Here is a 23,406-nt window from a genome sequence, read left to right on the forward strand (position 1 = left end):
GAAAATAATTGTTGTAGGAAAACTGCAGAAAATAATACTGAAGTCCATTCAAAACTAAGTCAAGAATTACTTTGTTTAAATCTTTATTAACACAGTTGGGTTTCAGACATTAGCTGGAGTGGTAATACAATGTTTTTAATTACTGTGTGTGCCAAGAAAATTATGTTATTCTTGTTTTATGGAAGAAATTATTACTATTCTTTGTTTGCTATAATATTAAACAATAGGAGCTTAATCAGTTCAAAAATACATAATTTTGCGTTATACAATTTTTTGTTTTTTAATTGATGTATTGTTAATGGAGCTGTTTTGAAGGTGACTGATAATATAAATTGAATGTTGCCAGGTATCTCCTCCAGATCAACATGGCTACTGCAGTCTTGGAACCAGTGTGGATTGTGTCCGTGCTGCTCTTACCTACTCCAAGATCATTGTTGGTAATGGCACCTGTCTTAGATTATCCAAATATTGTTGGGAAGATCGTTCATGGAAGTGATGCTGCAGATGATATGGCAGCAATGTGACAGATGCATGACAGTGCTTTAGCTTTTACCTGACTTAATGCCTACTAAAGTGATCATTCAGTAACTAACATTAGTAAATTTATTTGGCATTAATAATGATCTGAATGTTAAGTCAGTTTTAGGTACAGTCTTACTGTCAAGCTGACTTAGGGAAATAGGGTGTCTTTAGTGTGTATGTATCTAGGGAGATGTATCTAGGATTCTGAACGATTTCAGTTGTACAGAATGTGCAAGGCGATTGTAAATATATGGATATTTTTCCATAAGACTGACAAAATTCATATTGAAGTCCTATTCATTTGTTTTTCTTTAAGTATTCTATGATTTACAGAAACAAACAAAAAATCCTCATGCCAAGCATAAGAAACTATGAAGTCTGTTATTAATGTAGCAGTCACATATCCAGCTATTCCTTTGCCTTCAATGTCTTACAGTATTCCATATTTCTACTGCTCTAGTTCTGATGCAGTTAAAGCAGTAGTGTGCCAGAATCTCTTATTTTGCCCTTATCTTAAAGGCTTCAGTTTGAAACACCATTTTTTTTTTTTTTTTTCCAGAAAAGAAACTGTGTTAATGTTTTTTAATGTTCAAGGCAGTATGGTAAAATTTTCACATGTATCACCTTCTGAACTTGTGTTCAAATTCTGCAAAGAAAGTTATGAAATGGAAGAAAACTAACTTAAAAGAAGAAAATTTTGTATTCAAAACAGAGTGACAGAACAATACTTTTAGATTCACGGTTAAGAACTAACACAGTATTTTTTATACAGGGGATAAAAATGATCCTCTTCCATGTTTACCCTACATCATGCGAAGCCAGCACCTATGTTTCAAGTGCTCACTTCTTTCATCATTGACGATATTAAGATGTGTAACTAAGTGCTTTTGGTCGTAGTGCTGCTGAATATTGTAATTATTTTTCCCCCCCATTAAATATATTGCGCACTATGTACAGAACGTTGTTGTCCCATTCAAGGACTTCCCAGGATTAGGTTTCCCATTACAGCATTCAAAACTTTGTTCAATTATTTAAATTTGTTCTGAAGTCTAAATTGTAAACTTTAGCATATATTATTGTTGCATCTATTTAAAAATGGATGGTAAATTCATGCACTGAGCAACAACAGGAGTTGGCGGGTATATAGAATGAAAGCAGTGGGCTAGTCTGGGCTCTGGGAAATAGCAAACAATGTCTAGGTTGGAATAGCTCAACACAGAATGGTGGATCAGTAATGATTTAATAATTAGATGAAAGCTTGCAATTTCATAATAACTTACATTTAGAAAAAGTAATACCTTCAAAGTGCAAACTTCAGTTAAAACTCTTAATTTTATTAAGAAACATTGTGACTTCAAAACAAGTTGACTGTCTTCAGTGAAATTTGAGAAACATTAACTTTAAGGGTTCAATATATATAATGGAAATGGAACAAACACATAATGATTAACATATATTGAATTTTTTTTAATTACAAAAAAATGCTATTTGTTCAGGGCGTCGATCTCTAGAGATCTATTTCCCCGACTTGCACCATGTGATATGAACCTGCGTGTAATTGGAATGGAGGAAGTGTAGAGTGTTGAATATGAGGAAAGGAACGTTAAGGACGACACAAACACCCAGTCCCCAGGCCAGGGATATTAACCATTTACAATAAAAAAACCTGACCCAGCCAGGAATCGAACCCGGGGCCGCTGGGTGACAGGCGGACACGTTGCCCCTACACTGCGGGACTGGACATATGTTGAAATAGTCAATTAGTTTATGAGATTTCTTGAAAATAGTTCTTACCACCTAGGAGAAAATAGCTGAAAATATAAAATATTTTAAGATTTATTTTACAATATCATCAGTGAAGAAATACCTGAAAATACAAACTATTTTACGATTTAATTGACCAAATATCAGAAGATTATTGTACACATCTAACTGATTAAGTAAAAATCTAGGCTCTCATTCCTTCAACAGAGACTAAATATTTTAAAACTTAGGAAGGAGAAATAAATAACCAATAAATTTTGGTTTGTTTCAGCACAAGTAAATTGTCGAATGCCACGAACATTTGGCGATGCGCTTATTCATCAGTCCCACTTTGACTTTGCCGTCAAGATTGATAAGCCTCTTCCAGAACATGGAGGAGCACCACCTTCTGCGGAGGAGACAATGATTGGTAAAAACATTGCAGAACACTTGGTAGAGGATGGGGCCACTCTTCAAATGGGTAAGTTGTGGCATTTATTGATGAGCATGTCAAGGCAATGTTAACAAAATGAAGCATCAGACAGAGACTTCATATCATTGCTGCTTCTTAATTTTCTTCTCCTGCTCCCTTTATCCAACTTTCTATATCCATCTCTTATCTTCCCCTTGGCCTTCCTCTTAGTCTCCTTCCATTCGCTGTCCATTTGAGCATTGCTCTTGGTATTCATATTACTTCCATCCTTCTGACATGGCCATATCATTTCACCCTGTTTCTATTCTATCCAGTATTTTCTCCATTCCTAGCATGGCCTGCATTTTTCATTTGGATTGAAATTTATCATCTGAAATCTGTTGAAATATATTAATTCACTCATATTGATTTCTTTGGTGCCAAATTGATTGAAAACAAAGTTAAATATTGTATCATCATATTGCAATGATAGGAAAAGGTTTTCTTCCCAGAGGCTTAACACATTCAATGTGGATCAAGTGCTGGGCGCGTGACATTACTTTATAAGCACGTGCGGAGCACGCGCTTAGCGCGTCATGGGACGGTTGCTAGGAAATGTAAATCACAGGTTTCCCGCATGGTAAGAAAGGCTCTAATTGTCATCCCGCACATCGTGTAAGCCAGTCTACTAGCAGATTCATCCATAGCCATATTTGCGTGTGCGTGTTCCGTTTCCCGCGTATTTCCTCTCCAGAGTTGTCGTCATACGTCATCATTCATTCTATGGGATTTTTGAGCAGCAAGACCACTTAAATGTGAGCTAAGACACTGCATTTTCTGTTTATTAACCCTTTCCACTCGAATTATTTGTACGTCCTGATTTCTCCCAACTCGCATTTATTTCTGTCAGCATTCTTCATATTTTAAAACCTGGTGTTAAGTACTGGTTGTAACAATAACACAGGAAGAAACTACAAAATTAATGAATGTATGGTATTTACATGACACAAAATCATGTTTTTCACTTTCTTAACGGTATGTCTTTAGTGTGTGGAAGCGTTCAAAGCAAATGCTTGGATGGAGCCCTGCTTGCTTATCCAACCAGTCTGCACTAAATTAATCCTACATTTTTGCCTTACTGTTCATCCCCATGTTGATAATTGTACCAATAAATGCCTTCAGCTCTTCTAATGTCACAGCTTTCCAAGAAAACCAGATAGATCTCTTCAGAAGTGGAGTATTTTGCTGTAATTTATATTTCGGCAAATTTGTTTGTCTCATGGACAATAGAGGTTATCAACTGATCAGTAAAAAATAGCTACCAGTACTCTAGTTCTATTTTAAGTCTATTGCCACAATTTATGAATGCACTGACTAATCTGTAAGGACGTTTGGGTAATCCTGCATCACCCGTTCTCCGCGATCTCCAAGGTATGTTTGAAGTCAGCACTGTATCACTGGGACCGGGACGAGTCAAAATACTATCGCCGCCTCCATGATTTCTTGCGACGCTGATATCAATATCGCCATTTGAATCACTAATAGATATATCTCTTTCATTGCCAGATTCAAAATTTTCATCATTTTCATGGTCACTATAAAAACAATCAGCCGAAATAGACGCAAGAATCTCAGCTTCTGTCAGACTGTGCGCCGCCATGTTGCTTCACGTCACGCGACTGCTTTCCATTGTCAAGGAAACGGAGCAATTTTGCCAAGCAAAGAGAAACTAAAACGCACATATTTGGTTTCTTTCAGTTTCCGGAAGGGACCAGCACTTACGAAACGAAGTACAAAAGACCTGGCATTCCAGGTAACCTAGCAACGAGCGGCGAAACATTGTGTCGACTCAGGGTCGACACACGAGCTATAACGCTGAGTGACGGCTGTCGACCTCAGGTCGACACACGAGTGGAAAGGGTTAAATCTTCAGGAGAATTACGAGTGGTTCCACTTTTGAAATAAATGAATTCCACTACTGCAATATGTTCAGTAAAAGAACTGAACTTGTAATTGTCGTTTATTCTTGCATCATATATGTGTATAACACGAAAGAACTTCTAATTGTCACTTATTCCTCATCACATTTATAAGTAACTTGAAGGAACGCGCAGTAACCATTTTTGACTGCGTCGTGATGCTTATGTTATCATTTTATTTATATTTTTTTCTGATGGCCGACAATGTGGTTGCTTCAACATCACGAGACCTACCCAATTAGCCAAAGTATTTCATTTTTGTTTGTCAAATTCTGTAATAAAGAAGTGTAAATATGAATATATTTATGTCTGTAACATACTTTATGCATTTGTTTGCTGTCCGTGGTAAATAATGCACAGTAATCTACCAATGCGTATGGCGCGTGATCCGTCTGGTGACCAGTATTACTTCTCGATTTCAACCACTGTGCGGGTCACGCACCAGGTGTGTGAGTGGGATAAGTCCACAAGTTCAATAGAACTTGTCCTACCAATGTACAAAACTTCAATAATTACAACTTTTAAAAGAGTCCCACACAAATATTTTGCTCAGGTTGGCGGGTATGTCACGCTCTGCTAATATGCAGTGGAACGTGTTAAAGACCTTTCAACCAACCATTCTCAGATCTGTTGGACTTAATGTTAGTGGGTACCATAAACATAACAGTTAATCTTCCAGATTTGTTTTACATCCCTTTAACTCTTGCAAGTCTCAACAGATGCCAGGATGTCACAGTATTATCCCACAGGATTGCTTTTTATATGCTGGAAGCAGCTATACGGAATTGGTGTATTCAGATATCCTCGAATGCCACTAACCTTAGCCAGAATCAAACATGTTACCATGTGAACAGAAGGCCAAAGACTAACTTACTTCACATTGACGTCTGTGATCTTCCACATGGGCCCATAAGTCAGAAATCTTGATCATGCAAATGAAGTTCATGAGGTAATGATAAAAAGACACATTACATGATTGTACAGAGACTGAATCATGAGAAGGTTGACAGGATTGCCTTTGAAGATTCAGAAATATATATTTAAAAGAGTGTATTGGTGTATTAATCGATGAGCTAAAGTGGAGGCAACAGGAACACCAAATTAGAATTAAGAATGCAAATAAGGCATTTTACTCTGAGTCCTATATTAGGCTCCAAGTTTTTAACAAGGAATGCAAAAATGATTATCTACAATACAATCATTCGACCAGTACTTCTGTATGGTTCCGAGACATGGAGTATAACCAAGAAAGAGCAGCAGCTGTTGCAAGTCTCTGAGAATGAAGTTTATAGAAAAATATTTGGCCCAGGGTTCAATCCTATCTCTCAAAGCTGGCAGAAAAGATCTAATTGTGAGATTTACACCCTCTCTCAACAACACACTATAATGGGTGTGATAGAATCCCACAGACTGCACTGGGCTGGACATGTACTGAGGATGCAGGATAACGGAGCATCTGTAGATCTATACAAGAGATCTCTTAATGGGAAAAGACCTTCAGGAAGACCCCGAAGCACCTGGAAGAAGGAGATGAACAAGGTATGCCGGACCCTCCAAATTGATAACTGGGAAGAGCAGGCTCAAGATCAAAAAGGATGGAAGAGGATTGTGAGATCGGCACGGGAACTTTGCATCCCTCAGAAGCCTACGCAGTGATAATGGGTGAAAGGTTTTCAGCAACTCAGGAACTGCCCTTGATTAAATTCATCATGGAGATAGCTGGAGAGGTGCCTACCTTTCTTGAACATTTTAGTGACAAGAAAGCCAGGTGGCTCCATAGGACACACTGTCTGCCATAAGCCTACTCAAACAAATTGCTATCGTCTTGCAAATTTTCACCATTATCATCAAGTAAATGGAATAAAGATGTGAAGGGAACAATTTACCTCCCTAACATTCCTAATACTACAGACTGAATTGGCCAGATCCTTTGCTTGCGCATTGTAAAACACGTGTGTAGCATTGGCTTAATAATTGGGCTTAAACAAGGAGTGACTGACCCTGTTACCACATTCTGGCTCAGTGCTCAATTAAAAAAAATGCACGCACACAAACAGTTTTAACAGAGGTAAAGCTAGATGACATTGGTGCGAATCTGGAATGGTCATTGAATAAATCACTAAGAAAATTAGCACAACAAGTAGAGGTTTCGGTTTCTTCTTCACACAAAGTTACAAAGCTGTTACACATCAAACCATATAGTTTACATGGGCCCATTTTTAAAAACCTGCAGATCCAACCACAAGAGTGAGATATTGTGAGCGGTATCTTGCATCATTGAATGATCATTTATATTTGACCCACAGCTTGTGTTCTTTTTAGGTGAGGCTTTCATCTTTATGCTCATGTGAACAGTCAAAACTCTCGCTGTTGGTGTGCGGAAAACCCTAATGGTGTTTATGAAGTCCCCTATGATAAGATTAGTGTGTGGTGTCTGTTACGGCAAGACTAATAATTGGGCCTATTTTTTTCGAGACTACGGTCAATGCAGAGAGTACCAAGATGACATTCTGATCCATCAGTTAATGGAAGAAGAACAATGACGTGGGTGGTTTCAACAATATTCAGCCCCTGCTCATACAACAGAAAATTCCCTTCTTACAATCTCGGAAGTGTTTGCAGACAGAGTGATCAGTGCTTGTCTATTTCCCCCCCCTCCTCCTCGTTCTCCAGATCTAACAGTGTGTGTTTTTTACTAAAGTGAAAAAAAGTGTATCAAACAAATCCTCGCACATTGGAAGAACTGAAAGAAAACATTACAAATGAAATCAGAAACTTTACAGTGGCAGAACTTGCTCGAATCAACCACAGTGTGGTTACCAGATACAGTGCCTGTATAACCTAGGAAGGATGACACTTCCAGGATCTTTTACAAGGTAAGGTAAGATTGTACAAAGCAGGGTGGCTGCGTGTGACGTAAGTTCGGCTGAGGCAACTGCTATAGCGCAGAGTACAAACACCGTAGGTTCAGTCTTAGTTTATATGGGAGACCCGGTATAATTTAATATATTTTACATAATTGTAGTACATGTTTCGGCTCATTGAGCCATCATCAGCCATAAAACTTCACAAGTGACCAAGATATAAAACAGAATGAAGAATTCATAGTTCACCTTACACATATTAAAATTACAGTATTTTATTCTATTTAAAATTAGTGTCTTGAACAGCTAAAACACATGATTTAGTGGCAGCTGAACAGTGAAAAGAATGTTGCACAAAGTAATGTTGACAATATTAAAATTTCTTATTAAGATCCTATGACTTCACCAACAGTTGGAATCTTTATGGAGAAATAAATGTACAGTGCTGTGCTATGTAAATAATTATATATGTATTATAATATGCTGCCCGATGTAGTTTGCGTTTATTGCTTTATTGCTGGTCCACTCACCAGCAATTCCTTGGGTATGTCCTTGCCCTCCCCACTCCGTATTTATGTTATATCATCTGCTTCACAGAGTAATACACCTCCTAGTTCGCCATTTTCCATCCAGTCAGGACAACAGTCAGTACGTCCAACAAGACTTCATCTGCTAATGTCCTGTACAGAAAGGTTTCACCACGTGTACCAACATCACCTCATTTTCCAGTTATCCATTTGTCATTGTAGCCTGGTGTGAATATGTGTTGTTATCTATGAACAGAACATGTATGCACACTACATTACACCCCCGAAAGAATCTCTTATACTGTTAGAAGATGGCATCTTATATGCTGTACTAGTCTGTTACAGAACTATGACTGAATGCATGAAGAGGGTAACATAAGCCCAACATCATTTTATTCCAGTCTAAGATGCTAGCATCCCCATAATAGCCTCCTCATTGATGTTCGGTTGACTATATCTACTCCTTCACCTAAGTCTCACCTTAAGTATCTTCTGATTAGTTGAAGTAGTTTTCACCTAAATGATTAACAATAAGTAGCACAGGAAAGAACATACTGTAGATTGTGTGTCCCATGCTTCAATAAGTACTGAGACAGTGATACCAAGCTGCTTTTTTTAACATGGAACTGCTGCATACAGTTGACCAGAGGCAGTCACATTCAGTGATGTAATTATTTCCACTGTCAGACATGTGGTACTGGGGAAAAGGAGTATTGAAGTGAATGTGTTTTCAAATGTGGTACCATTAGGAGTTATTGCCTGTAAGTCAAAAAGACGAGGCTGTGTATGACTTGTGCCTCATTTTGTCACAGGGAAGAGTGAACATACGCACAACCTATGGTGCATTGCTGCCATCTTCAATGTTCAGAAGGTTGGTGCCACATTTAAAATGTACACATTTCAGCACTCCTTTTCACCAGTGCTGCATATTTGCCTGTGGAAATAATTTCTCTGCTGAATGTGACTGCCTACGAACAACTGTGTATGCTACAGAAATGGGCCTAGTTCCATTTTTAAAAAGAGAGCCTGATATCGCTGCCAGAGCACTTATTAAAGCACAGGACAAAAATTGCACGTACTTTCATGTGCCCTTTTTTATTATTCATATCACATCATTCATTTCATCTCATTAACTCTGATGAGGTTGACATCAGGAAGGGCATCTGGCCGTAAAAACTCCCTACAAAGATTCCTCTCGCTTCATACCTGATCCTGTAGAGAAATGGGACAAAGTTTGGACATAGAAATCTAGGTGAAAATCGCCCATCAGTATTTTCATCTAGTCAAAAGGTAGGCCATCCTGTACATAAACATACCGAGTAGCATTATGAAGCCAGTCTGGACCGTCTGAAAACAATACTCAGCCCAGTTGATCCGTAGTCCGAACTCTACTCTAATTGAGCAAGTGCATGTGCTAGATAGACAGATATTTCCATTCTATAGGAACCTCTCGCAGATCCTGCTAATGACAGTAGTCTGTTTTACTCTAGTTGCTTCATCTGGCAGTTGGGACCAAATAAAGAATCCACAACAATTGTGTTACAAGTGAAAGAATCATTGGGGGATTTGAGGCAGACCATACTCGGATGACAAATGTTCTTCACATATGTTTCAGGATCTGAAAGGGGTTCCTATAGAATGGTAATGCCAATCGATCCTTCAGCTGTTTATATCCACAGACTACTTCATGAGACGTTCTCCTGCCATAGTGGTCAAATATGTACTTATTTCATACCAAAATACATGCACTCTAAATGTTCCATTCTGCTCCATCTACTTTGTTGTAGGCTATCTTTGTCCTTGTTCCTTGCACTGTATTGCAGCCATAAGGAATACCACCGTACATGTTTGGAATTGTAATGAACTCAGCTTATCTCCACCAAAGTTCATTAAGAAACTCTGCTATCTTGCGTAAAAGTTTGTGTGCAGCACTGTCCGTCCGAACTTTTCGGCTCCTGACTCGCTACTGCTAGCTGCATTGGTATATGTTATCTGTGTCGGTGCGACGTAAAGCAAATAGCACAGAACTTCAGATGACATCATCATCAGCAGCAGCAACACTCTTGATTTGTTCTCTAAAATTCTGGCTGCCTCGAGTGCGTGGGTGTTTACCTCATCTCTCCCTTCCTCTTTCGAACAGATATAAATTTGGCCTTGTGCCATTCCTTCAATGAGATGCTCTTTGACCCGTTGAGAGAGAGAGAGAGAGAGAGAGAGAGAGAGAGAGAGAGAGAGAGAGAGGGAGGGGGGGACCTTCCTGGTACTTGTCTCCAGTTACGTATTTTGTTTATGCACCAGGACAGTTTTATCATCTCTGTGAAGCATGAGGTATACCCATGCTGCTAGCAGTAGAGAGTCAGGAGCTGGAAAGTTTGGATGGATGGTGCCATACACAAAATTTTACATAAGCTAGTAGAGCTTTTTGATGAACTTTGGTTGAGATAGGGTGAGTTCGTTACAGAGTATATTCCAGTGCTGTCTTGATGCTGGCACAAAGGCTGTAGCCTGACACTGCATAGTATTTCACTGTTGATCTTAATTTTTATGCACAAGTAGAATAATGTATTGTGTGATTTCTGGTTGTACATAATTTTGAGTACTGTCCACAAAATCGTGGGTATATTTATAGTCCCTAATTTGCAGTTGCACTGTGGTCATTTTACAGGTATTGGAAGCATCCCTGATGCCGTGTTATCTGCTCTTGGAAACCACAAGGATCTGGGTATCCACTCTGAAATGTTTGCTAGTGGTGTAGTTGACCTGGTCAAGAAAGGTTGTATCACAAATAATCGCAAGATCATTCACAAGGGCAGAATCGTTGGCAGCTTCCTCAATGGAACACAGGCCCTCTATGACTTTGTTGACAACAATCCTTTTGTTGGTAAGTCTTTGGATTGAGTTACCTCATAAGTATGAAGAGTGTGTATTATAATAATATATCTTTATTCTATGATTGTTGTACCACTTTAACATCCAGGGTGCTAATTTTTGGTCCTCACATTATGCTAGTGCAGTAGAAAGAACAGTTTAGGTTAGATAGTCTTGGATTCTACAAAACTGTAAAATTAGAGGAAGTTGAATTTTAAACTGATTAGATAGAAATATCTTGGAAATTAGGTTATGAATGTAAGATGTCCCTTGATTCTTCACATGAGATTCTGAGAAAAAAAAGACGTCTTGGATTTGGAGAAATACGGTACTAGCATTAAGACTAGAATTGCCTAAGGGCCCAATCTTTGGACAGTTATTATGTAAATCATCAGAAGCACCGCAATTAAAACACACACATGAGAATTATGTGGTCTAGAAAAAAAGGAGTAGCCTGAGAGAAGGAGGTACTAACAGGAGGTTCTGAGTGCTCAACATGCAGCTATTCAGCATATTTCACTCCCTCAGCTGACACAGTATTGCTTCCAGCTGTGAGAAGGTGGACAAATGTGTTGATAAGTTGACAAGGACAGATAAGAGCAGTAGTTAGGCACAAGGCCTTCAGTGATACTAGCCACCATCTGGGCTTAAGAGAAATGGAGTAAGAACACACTAGCATAAAATTTAAATGTCTTGTATGTACTCTGATAGAGACTCACTCAGATGTTGCGCATTTTATGATGCTTGATGCTTGTTGTTTTAAGGGGCCTAACATCGAAGGTCATTGGCCCGCACATTTTGTATGAGCAATGACAGTGTCCAAACGGTATGAAGAATTCAAGAATATGTGAATGGAAAGAATCAATAGTCTAGCTTCCAGAAATAGCTTTCAAGTCATGCTCAGCAAAAATTCCAGACAAATTTGAAATACCTGATTATTGCTGAGATTATACAAAATTGCTTGGTTTATAAATTCAACAAGGAATCAACAGGAAAGAAATTACCTCATCTATAGAATTGGCAAAAAACTTAGACACATATTTCAACATAGATGATAGTGGATGTGGTAAGTGGCTAAATACTTGTAAACTGATCGGTGCAGTGAAGTAGGAGACGTATAAGTTTGGAGACAAACAGGAGCAGTAAACCTTTGAGTGGGAGTAGTATTGACTCTTGAAGGAACCAGATTACTGATGACTTGAGTAACAAAAACATTCTCTGGCAAAAATACAAGAGTAGTAAACATTCACACAGGCATAGATAGTATTAGTTTGAGGAATGACAGAGGATTGCATTTTTCAACAGGCATCGCACATACCTGTGAAACAACCAGAGGCATCTATTTTCACTCAGATATAGAACTGGTTAATGAGGACACAGAAGCAGTACATATATGAGCACTAGTAACACTAGCTTATGACAGAACAGGTGCGGTATATACAGAAGGAGAGATAATTCTAGCTTGTGCCAAAACAGGATCAAATGGGCTTTCAAGGAAAGCCACAATTTTAGTTCACGCAAGGATTGAAGAAACAAGTTACATTCCTCAGTAGCATTATCAGACAACTGGAACATCAATGAGTCCCAGATATGATCTGTGTAATGCATTAATTGACCTTTGACTCTTTTCAACTGGCTTACAGAAGGCTTACCAGATTCAAACACTGAAACAACAGAGCAAAATTCAGGAATAATTTTTTTTTTTTTTTTTTCATGGACAAAGACTTAACCAATTATTCATCATTGCTCACAGGGGAATGATCTCCAGCTTGTTAAGACAGGATGTCAACAGTCACATATCCCCAACAATACCTGTCGGAATACATTCTTAAATCTTTATTTTGTAGATCAGTTCCTCCTTTCTCAAGTGAGAAGGAGTAGGTGTATCTCAAATATTCATTATGCAAAAATTAAATTTTTGAGATTTCAGTGCATAAAATCCACACTCATAACTACCAATGTAACTACCATGGGTACAGTTACAACTTAAGTTTAATAAAACAACAAGAAAAGAAAATGGATGTGGAAAGTGGGTGGGCCTGAAGAAAGGAATGTAGCCTTTTATGTATTGAACCTGAAAAAGATTAGTCACATTCTTCGGAGAATATTTTATTCATTAAAATAAAAATAATTAAGAAAAATAACTTTACAATACAGCAAAGCAAAGTCATCTCCGTACAGGCCATGAAGGCCCTGGGAGTGGTGGAATGTAAAGGCTTCCACTATTCATAACCTCGGCACTTGATGGGGTAGAGTGGTTAGTTCTACTCCCGGCCGCCTTTGCCTACAGGAATTAACCTGGTACTCATTTTTTGTGTAGGCTGAGTGAACCTCAGGGCCATATGCACCTCTGGAAGTGGAAATCTCATTTCTTAAATTTTATGACTTCCTGACGGGTATTCGAACCCACGTCTTTCCGGGCGAACCGAATACGCCTTTACCGCCTCGTCCAGGCAGCCTCTCTTTACAATACAGGGCTATTCTAAATTAGTTACCTGAAAGTATCAATGAATCATTTTGAAACTAATCATCAAAATTTATTCAGATGTTTGTCATATTAAGTTTTAGGCCTTAATCCCAAAGGATCTAGAGATTTCCCCCATGAATTTTACTTGTGAGTAGGTGTTGGTCAGAGTTTGTTTGATAATTGAAGAAGTCTTGTTGTCCACACCCATCTCCTTGAGGATATCAAGAAAATTGAATCAGTTGATTGAGTCATAGGCCTTCTTGAAATCAATATGCGTGAATACAAGTAGTTTGGCACAAAAAGATGCGATTTTGATAATACTCTTTAGTGAAAAGATTTGTTTGCTGCTGGAGCAGGTCTTGCAGAAGCTGGCTTGATATTCACCATTCTGTAGATCAACAGTAGGTTTAGTGAGATTTTGAAGTGCTTTTGAGAGGATTTTTTAGTTAAAAATAGGATTTAATCTACCTTGTTCGATACACAATGTTAACAAACTTTAAAATTAATACATAATTGAAGGGCTGGTGCAAGAGGGGGAGGTAACTCCATTTTAGCATTTTTTTTACAGGAGAGACATAAAACAGATTAACATATTTCATATACAGTAGAAGTCTGTTATAGCGAGAATTTATACCAGTGAAAATTTGTCATTACGCGGATTGTCATTACTGTATATACAATTTTTGTAAAAGTCGGCAAAACCCCATACACATCAAAATCAGTATGAAACGACAGTCAGCTTGCACAAAACTTGCATTTTCACAGATAATATCTACTCTATGGTTTACTTGTTTGTTATTTTTCGAAATCTGATATTATGTGAAAGTGTATGTTTAATTTCATTCCCAAAAATTATAGTACCGTATTTCTCCAAATCCAAGGCGCTCCCACCTTTTCCTTCAAAATATTTATATCAGACTTAAAAAATGCCTTGTAAAATCATACGAATGCCTTTCTTATACAGTACACATTTTAGACTATTTTTAGACGCTGAACATTGGCTTTAGTTATGGCGTATTATTTTTTGGCTGCACAATTATTCTCTATTTCAGCGGGTTTAATAACCATTAACTTATAATTGGCATCATAATATCAAAGAGAACCCGTTTACATTTTGCCGGCAATACCTATTTCACGCGTCTCTACAATAAGACGATCCATCAGGAAAATATTCTTACTTTCTATAAAACTGTTACTTTTCCTCAGTGTCAAGTATAACTGGCTTCGGCCAACTTCAGCAGCTAGCGATGAATAGGCCTAATCGCAGACGTTGTAGGTCAACAAACGAGTTTATTGCGCCGCGGTATGGCAATTACGCCCTTGCGTTTTTTGTGCACATACCTCACAATTTCATCTGCGCTGTCTTTAAATTGTCAATGTTGCGGACCACTGAATGCATTTTTTGTGCTGTACGCATTTTTAAGCTATCCTTGTCTTCACACTAACACCGAATATTGGCTTTAGTTAGGCCTATACCGTATTTTCATTCGGCTGCACGATTATTCTACATTTCCGTGTGTTTAATAACCATTAACTTAAAATTGTCATCATAATATTGACAAGCACCCGCTGAAAATTTGCCGGCAATACCTTGTTCCACGTATCTTTACCGTACGACGATCCATCACAAAAATATTCCTGCTATCTATAAAACTTGATTTTACTAAGTGTCAGGTACAGTGCACGCACTATAACTCTGCTCCATGGCCTTTCTAAGAATTCGAAGGCGTGCATTTTTTATGCCATTCTGCAGATTTGAGAAACGATTGTGTAGAGAGGCTAATATTATGTAATTCTCTCTTCACTATTTCCTGAGATCCAGCGACGTTACACATAGGCACTGAACAACCGGTCGCCGTGGGCTAGCGATGTATAATAAAGAGACGGTCATTTATTGTCAACGAGTTTTGTGTGCACGCGGGGGGGGGTGAAAAAGTAGCACCAGGGTTACTACGGTAGTTGCCAAGGCCGTGAATGCAAGACGACCCTTGATATTTCACATGATATTCTGAGGGAAAATAAATGTCGTCTTGGATTCGGAGAAATACGGTATCACTCCACAGGCTTCTGTGGCAAACATTTCCGTTTTCTTCTTCAAACGGCGTCACATAATCTAAACTAACCATATATGTATCATGAAAACATATTTCAAATGCATGTAGAGAAATGATAACCTCCTCGCTAAAACTGACATGGGAATAACCATTCTGAAATTTAACTATCCTCTGAAATCAGTGATGTACTCTGCCATATCTAGAGGTGTATCACATTCTTACTTAATTTCAGTATATAACATTAAAATTTAGAAACAGTTTAGTTCAGCTTTTATTTTTAACAAGTTAACAACTGCAATCTGCCATGTTATTTATGCATTTATTACGAAAACACGTTATCCTCTTTCATTTCGAATTTCCTTTAGAAAACAGCAGTCAACGGGTATTACTAATCAAGTCCAATATCGCCTTCGAATGTCGACGAGAGAGCTTGCAAATGTACATAGCGAGAACAGTACATCATACCGAAGATGATCGATCGCATTTTGTGGCAAACATTTCAGTTTTCTTATTCAAACAGCGTGACCTAACTTAACTTAACTGTACTATATTTATCGTGAATACTTACGTTTTTCTAGCACCAGTAGAAAATACCCTTCTCGCTATAAATTTATACGATAATAGCCTTTCTGAAATTGAACTGATGCGAGAAAATAGAAACTAACCTCTGAAATCAATGATGCACGCTGCCATGCATTAAGGTGTATTCCATCCTTATTGCAATATTAGCATTAAAATTAAGCGATCGTTTCCTCAGCCTTTATTTTTAACGAGTTAACAACTGTTATTGGACATGTTATTTACGCATTTATTACGCAAAAAGTTCTGTTTCATTTTGAATTTTCTTTACGGAGCAGCAGTTGACAGGTATTACTAATCGACTCCGACATTGCCTTTGAATGTCAACAAGAGAACTCGCTAGTCGACATAGTGAGGAAACGATTCCGAAGGAGATCAATCGCATGTAACATAATTGCTGGAATGCATAAATATCAGTAACGGAAAAAACCGCTCGTAATAACGGATGTGTCAGTGATAGGGCTCTCGCTGTAACCGAAGGATAATACACAGTTTAATATACAAATTTTGAAGGGCCCGACAAAATTGTCGTTATAGCAGGGTTCTCGTTATATGCCGTACTCGCTATAGCGGACTTCTACTGTAGCTTGAATAGTTCAAAGAGATATATTATTGAAGAACCTACTTTAAGACGGTAATGCATGGGTACAATTTGAAAATTCAGGCTGATTAGTATTATTTATATTAATATAAATTTAAAATGTTAGTTACCTCTGTCTTGGACCTAAATATTAAAAATATGTTAACATATTTGAGAATGTCTCTTTATTTAAATCATTAACGTAAAGGGTGACAAAGTGAATGTAGAATAAAGACTTGTGCTATTTAAATCCAAATATCCAAACAAAATAAAACAAAAATAGTCACCATAGCAAGTGGAATGTTCAGTATTTAAGCGTTGTCTTAGTCTTCTGTAAGAGAGTCAGTACAGTCTTCACTTGCCTCATGTGAGGTACACTTCATTGCTTCGTAGTACCACATATCATTACATGGTATGTACTACTCCACCAATGCCATCATGTCTTTTAGTTTCGCGAGGTTTAATGGCAGCTTTCCTTGGTATGCACATGGAGCAGTGAGGGTAGACCTAATATTCTGAGATTCTTCAGCAGCCTGAACTTGCAGGACTATTCACCGAACTTTATTGTCACAGGTTATAGTAATAAACATTGTAAAGAAAAATAAATGTATGCCTTCATCTATTCTATTGCTGACATTTCATTGATTTGACACCATTTAGGTTGCCTGCCTGTTGATTTCAACGTTCTGCTTTGCCCTGTCAGATGGTAGACAAACGGTACTCTGTTGGACAATCTATGACAGGGCTTTAATTGATGTTTTCAAGCCAACTACCAAACGAGTCACCAGAGATCATTGCCGACATTTACCGACATGATATAGATGTTGATTCCCATAGGGAATCTGAAGCATTTGTCCCGAATGAGTAAATTTATAATACCAATATAAATGGTCCATTATTCGACATTATAAATTTTCCAGCTAACTCATTCCTGGTTGCCAGCGTTTCGCCCTTGTGTGCTAGGTTGGCCTCATCAGTTGGTACCTAGCACACCTATCAAGACACTGGCTAGTGCATACCGTGGAGGCCACTGCGTAGGTACTTGGAGCCACCGGCAGTGCCAATGCACTATTAGAGACTTTGTTTCTTTACCAAAAATTGATGCCTGCTTGGCTATCAGATGATATAGATGTTGATTCCCATAGGGAATCTGAAACATTTGTTCCGAATGAGTAAATTTATAGTACCAATATAAATGGTCCATTATTTGACATTATAAATTTTCCAGCTCATTCCTGGTTGCCAGCGTTTCGCCCTCGTGTGCTAGGTTGGGCTCATCACTTGGTACCTAGCACACCTACCAAGACACTGGCTAGTGCATACCGTGGAGGCCACTGCGTAAACTACTTGGAGCCACCGGCAGTGCCAATGCACTATTAGAGACTTTGTCTCTTTACCAAAAATTGATGCCTGCTTGGCTATCAGATGATATAGATGTTGATTCCCATAGGGAATCTGAAACATTTGTCCCGAATGAGCTGGTCTCCCATTCATCCAGTATTGCCTCTGAAATGAAAACGGTAGGCTGACTTTAGGAGGACACTACCCCTAACAGCTTTTTCTAGTTTAACTGATCGAATTCTAGAAATATAATAGTGTTTCCTCTCAAGATGAACTTCAGTAGTGTTTCCTCTCAGGATGAACTTCAAGGACATCTTAGCTCCTAGAACGAATGAACCATCTAGAGGCTCAGTGCTATTTGTAAAACAACTTCCCACAGTCTCTCTAATATGAAATGATATTGTAAGTGTTCCTGGTGAGTATCCCTACAAGCACCTTGAGTTATGACCGACGTGCGACAAACTACCCCACTCGACCACTTGGCTTATCTTTCTTGAGTGGCGCTGCTTTTGGGGAGTCAAACTGAGCCACACAGCTGATTAAATAACTTATTTGTCTTTCTCTCCAACAGCCAAACACCTAGAGGAATATTTTGCGTGAATTTTTTACAAGAGTCATTTGCTGAAAAGTTGATAGGTATTCTGTTTGGTATCAGCTTTTAACTTTGTTTGGTTGTTGTTTCTATCATATTGACGAATGTGGTACGAAAATCGGATTATCAACGATTAACTGTAATTTTATTACGGTACAGAGAATTCTATGAGATCTTCGAAGTTAAGCAAAAGTGAGCATGGTCACCACTTGGATGGCTAGTTCACGTACTGTTGGCTGGTGACGCAGAAAGGAATTGGCCACCCTACCACAAGAAATCTCTGGTGATAGTTGTGGTGGTGATTATTGTTTTAAGCAGAAGTAGGCCGTAATACTGGGAAATCTGCAGTTCATCCGCTATCATGCGCATTGTTAATCGCCGATCATTCGTTATTAATGTCCTCACCTTCTCAATGTTTTCGTCACTGACGGCGGTCACCGGTCTTCCGCTACGAGGGTTGTCAGAAACACTTCCCCAGCCTCCTCGAAAACGGGCAAACCACTTGTACACACACTTCAAGGACAGTGCTTGATCATCATAAACACGTACCAGCATCACATGCTTTTCTTTCGGTGTCTTGCCAAGCTTAAAACAAAACTGTACATTGATCTTTTGGTCGTTCATTTTCCTGTTCACACTTCAGAACCAACGCACTAAACATGCACTGTGTCAAACAGGTCTTACACGGCACACACACGATGCTCAACTGAACAATGTTGGGAGCAGATCGTCAAAACCTGCTGCTATGCAGATGCAGCGTTGTGTTGCGCCAGTGTTACCGAATCGACTGTTCTGACTTCATTCACCGAACTTTATTGTCACAGGTTGTATGTCGAAGGAGCTTGGTAGCTGGTATGTTCAGATTTGAAAGCATGGTAAAATTCATGAGGGTTGTTCCTGAAAGTTTCTTCATTGGTTTCAAGCATAGCCTTTCTACAAGCACATTTTGCTTTGTGGATCAATTTAACAGTCTGTGTGCAATAGATGAGGAGTACTTCAGTTCTCCTGTCCCATTTCTGCAATTCCATGCTGGAGACAGTTTCTTGATAGTGTTCAGTCCACCATTGGTGGGATTTTTTCCCTGCTAAATTGATTCAGTAACAGTATCCTGACCTTTCTTGGAAATGCAACTTTTAAACTTCAAAAAAATACTTTTTAAAATGTGATTTGATAGAATCTGATGATGTTCTTTTGAAAATAAACCATGGCATTCCTTCAGAGAAGAGCCAATTATAGAACCATTAGTACAGAAGCTTCTGAATAATTTGGAATTGCTTTCAAAACTAAATGAGTTCTCGGAAGGAAATATTGTAATCACCAGAATAATGACTCTAGTTCCCTCATTGGTAATGATATTAATGACGGTTCAATACCTGATGCTCCATCACATCCAAAGAGGAGAAAACACAAAACTCGATATGAGACTGAAATCAAAATTGCCACGCTAAACATTCTGACACTAACTGGCAAAATAGAGGAATGTGTAGACTTAATGAAAACAAGGAACATAAACATTACTGGACTCAGTGAAACCAAGTGGAAGGGAAAAGGATCAAAGGAACTCAGAGAGGGATACCATCTGTTTTGGTCAGGTGGAGATCAAGCAAAAAATGGAGTTGGTGTTGTTATGGATCATCAAATGAAAGATCATGTAGTAGAAGTAAAATATGTTTCTGATCGGATTCTTCACATAATGCTGAAATTGGATTCTTCCCAGATCATCATCATCATTCAGTGCTATGCACCACACACTGGTTGTGAAGATGAAGAAAAAGAACATTTTGAAGAAGACATAGAGGAAAGAATAAGAGGAGATGGAACAGTTATCATAGGGGATATGAATGCTCAAGTAGGAACTGTGAGAGATGGATATGAAAGTATTCTAGGAGCACATGGATGGGGTCCACGAAACCCAGAAGGAACTAGACTACTTGACCTCTGCCTGAGGAACAACCTTATAATAGGGAACTCATGGTATCAAAAACAAAAAAGCCATAAGGTCACAAGATATGGATGGGATGGAAAAAGTGAATCTCTTACAGATTACTTTTTGATCGAGAAACAACTACAAAATAGACTGTTAGATGTAAAAGTGATTCCTAGTGTCTCCCTGGAACGTGATCATAGACTCCTCATTGGATACTTAAAGTTTAACAAGTTAAAAGAAGTAAGAACCACACAGGTAAAGAAACTCAAGACCTGGAAGCTGAAGGACAATGATAGAATAATAGAGTTCCAAGAAAACATCAAAACAGTGATACCAAAGACAGATGAAAGAACAGTTGAGGAGAAATGGAAGGATCTGAAAGAAAATCTAGTAATGATAACTGAGAAGGTTTGTGGACGAACCAGTGGCACAAGAAGATGGAAGGAAACTCCATGGCGGAATGACAGAACAAGAACTGCTGTCCTGAACAAGAACAACGTGTTCAGAAAATATTTCAAGAACCGGACTGAGCATAATAAGGAACTATACAGGGTTGCTAAAAAACAAGCAAACAAAGTTGTTACAGAAGAACGAGAGAAGTGGTTGAACAAGTGGAGTGATGAATTGAAAGAGGATGTTGATGGTAATAAGAAAATGTTATATGGGATGATAAAAAATAGAAAAAGAGATAAAGAACACTCCAAATACTTAAGAGATGATAATGAAAATCTGATCACTGAAGATGAGAAGATCAAAGAGACTTGGAGGACTTACTTTGATGAATTACTAAATGTGAATTGCATGCAGCCTACACAAAAAGACAGTACTGGTACTACCTCCTGCAAGTCTGCCTCTGACAATAGGTTAGAATTAACATGGAATGATGTAGATTATGCCTGGAAATACATCAAAACTGGAAAATCAGCAAGGGCTGATGAAATTAATGGAGAAATGATCAAGGCAATGGGCATTTCTGGAAAACATTGGATCTACAGACTCTTTCATAAGATCTGGAAAGAAGGGAACATACCAGTCGATTGGAAAACAGGCATCATAATTCCAATCTTCAAGAAAGGAGACAGAAAGAAATGTTCCAACTATAGAGGTATCACTTTAACATCTCAAGTAGGTAAACTTTATGAAAGAATTATAGAGCGTAAAATCAGACCCCTTATTAAAGAGAACCTCTTCGAAGAACAGTATGGATTCAGGAAGGGGAGATCAACAACTGATTTAATCTTTACAGTCCATCAGTTAGTGGAAAAATACTATGAACACAACCGAGATTTGTGGCTAGCCTTTCTGGATATCAAGAAAGCATTTGATGCAGTGAATAGAGAGAAGGTGTGGGAAGCACTGAAGAAAATTGGAATACAGGATGACATGATACACTGGATCAAGAATTTGTATGAAGATACCCGAAGTAAAGTCAAAACACCTGTAGGAATGACTGAAACCTTTGATATAAAATCTGGGTTAAGACAGGGTGGGTGTTCTGTCTCCTCTACTTTTCATCACTGTGATGAACGAGATTCAGAGAAAAGTTCACCAAACCATTGGAGGTAAGAAAATGAAAGTTATATTGTTTGCGGATGATATATGTTCGTGGGGAGACTCTAAAGAAGATCTTCAAGGACAAATAAACTCCTGGGCAGAATCTGCTAAAGAATATGGACTCATCTTCAGCCAAGAGAAAAGTGAGGTTATGGTCATGAAGAGATACGGGCAACCAATGGGACACATTGAAATGGAGGGGAAACAGCTACAGATGAACCATCAATTCAAATATCTTGGAAGTGTTATCTCTGATACTGGTTCTATAGATAAGGAAATTTCCCACAGAATTCAGGCAGGTAGCAACTTTTACAAAATAGTTAGACATAATATGGAACAAGAAAATACCAACAAAATGTAAGAGAGTCATATATGAAACTTATTACGTACCAATCCTGACCTATGGTTGCGAAACATGGACCATGAGAAACAAAGATGTTCGTAGAATGCAGGCAGCAGAAATGAAATTTGTCCGTTGCATGATCGGCAAAACACGGAGGGACAGAGTGCATAATGAGGAAATCCGCAAGCAGGCTCAAGTTGTAAGACTGGAGGACAAAATAACAGTGCAGCAACTGAGATGGTATGGACATATGCGACGCATGGGTGATAACAGATTACAAAAAAAAATGTACGATCTAAAACTTGAAGACAAAAGACCAAGAGGGCGACCAAGACTCAGGTACAAGGACATGGTGAAGATTGACATTCAACAGAGAGGACATACTTTGGAAAGCATTGAAGAAGGAGAGAAGTTCAGGGACCGCAACTGGTGGAGAAGCCTCGTTTGCCGACCCATCGCTTAAGATGGAACGACGTGGGATATGTATGTATATGTAGTACAGAAGATACAGAAAGCAAGACTGAGATGGTTCGGACATATAAAAAGAATGAGAAAGGAACGGGTAGCAAGAAGGGAATTAGAAAGAGAAGTTAAGGGAAAGAGACCAGTTGGAAGACTGAGAAGAAGGTGGATGGATCAGATATGGAAGGACATTAGAGAAGCTGGATTGGATGTGGTGGAAGTAATGGAGCAGGAAAAGTGGAAGGACAGAAAGGAGTGGAGGAGGCTTCTTAACCACACCCGGGTGACTGGAGTGGGACAGTGATGATGATTCTTTCTTTAATAGTCTGTTTTTTTACAGGTATGTTGTAGTGTTATATGTTATTAGCGTTTGACAGACGGTAAAGCTTATGTTACATTAACGGAGTCGACACTGAAGAGTACGTCTTCCTTCGTAACTAACTTTCTTGGAAATGTCTTCCCACTTGTGTGATTCTAGACTCAAACTCTTTCTGATAATCACAAATGATGTTTTGATTTATCATGAGTTCATTGATCTGATATCCATGGGTCTTCTGCATTTGGGATCTGTGATTGGACTTTAGTATAAACC

At 38.5% G+C, this 23,406-nt stretch overlaps 1 protein-coding gene across 1 annotated transcript in view; it reads left to right on the plus strand.

Moving 5' to 3' along the window:
- LOC136877402 (4-hydroxybutyrate coenzyme A transferase) overlaps positions 1–23,406 on the plus strand; it is a 231,767-nt gene that overhangs the window by 178,330 nt on the left and 30,031 nt on the right. Inside the window, exons 4-6 of the mRNA XM_067151409.2 lie at positions 347–437; positions 2,558–2,746; positions 10,713–10,928. Of these exons, the coding sequence (XP_067007510.1) occupies positions 347–437; positions 2,558–2,746; positions 10,713–10,928 (496 nt within the window). The remainder of the gene's footprint in view (positions 1–346; positions 438–2,557; positions 2,747–10,712; positions 10,929–23,406) is intronic.

The sequence above is a fragment of the Anabrus simplex genome, chromosome 7, assembly GCF_040414725.1.
Source record: "Anabrus simplex isolate iqAnaSimp1 chromosome 7, ASM4041472v1, whole genome shotgun sequence".
In the NCBI taxonomy this organism is placed as follows: domain Eukaryota; kingdom Metazoa; phylum Arthropoda; class Insecta; order Orthoptera; family Tettigoniidae; genus Anabrus; species Anabrus simplex.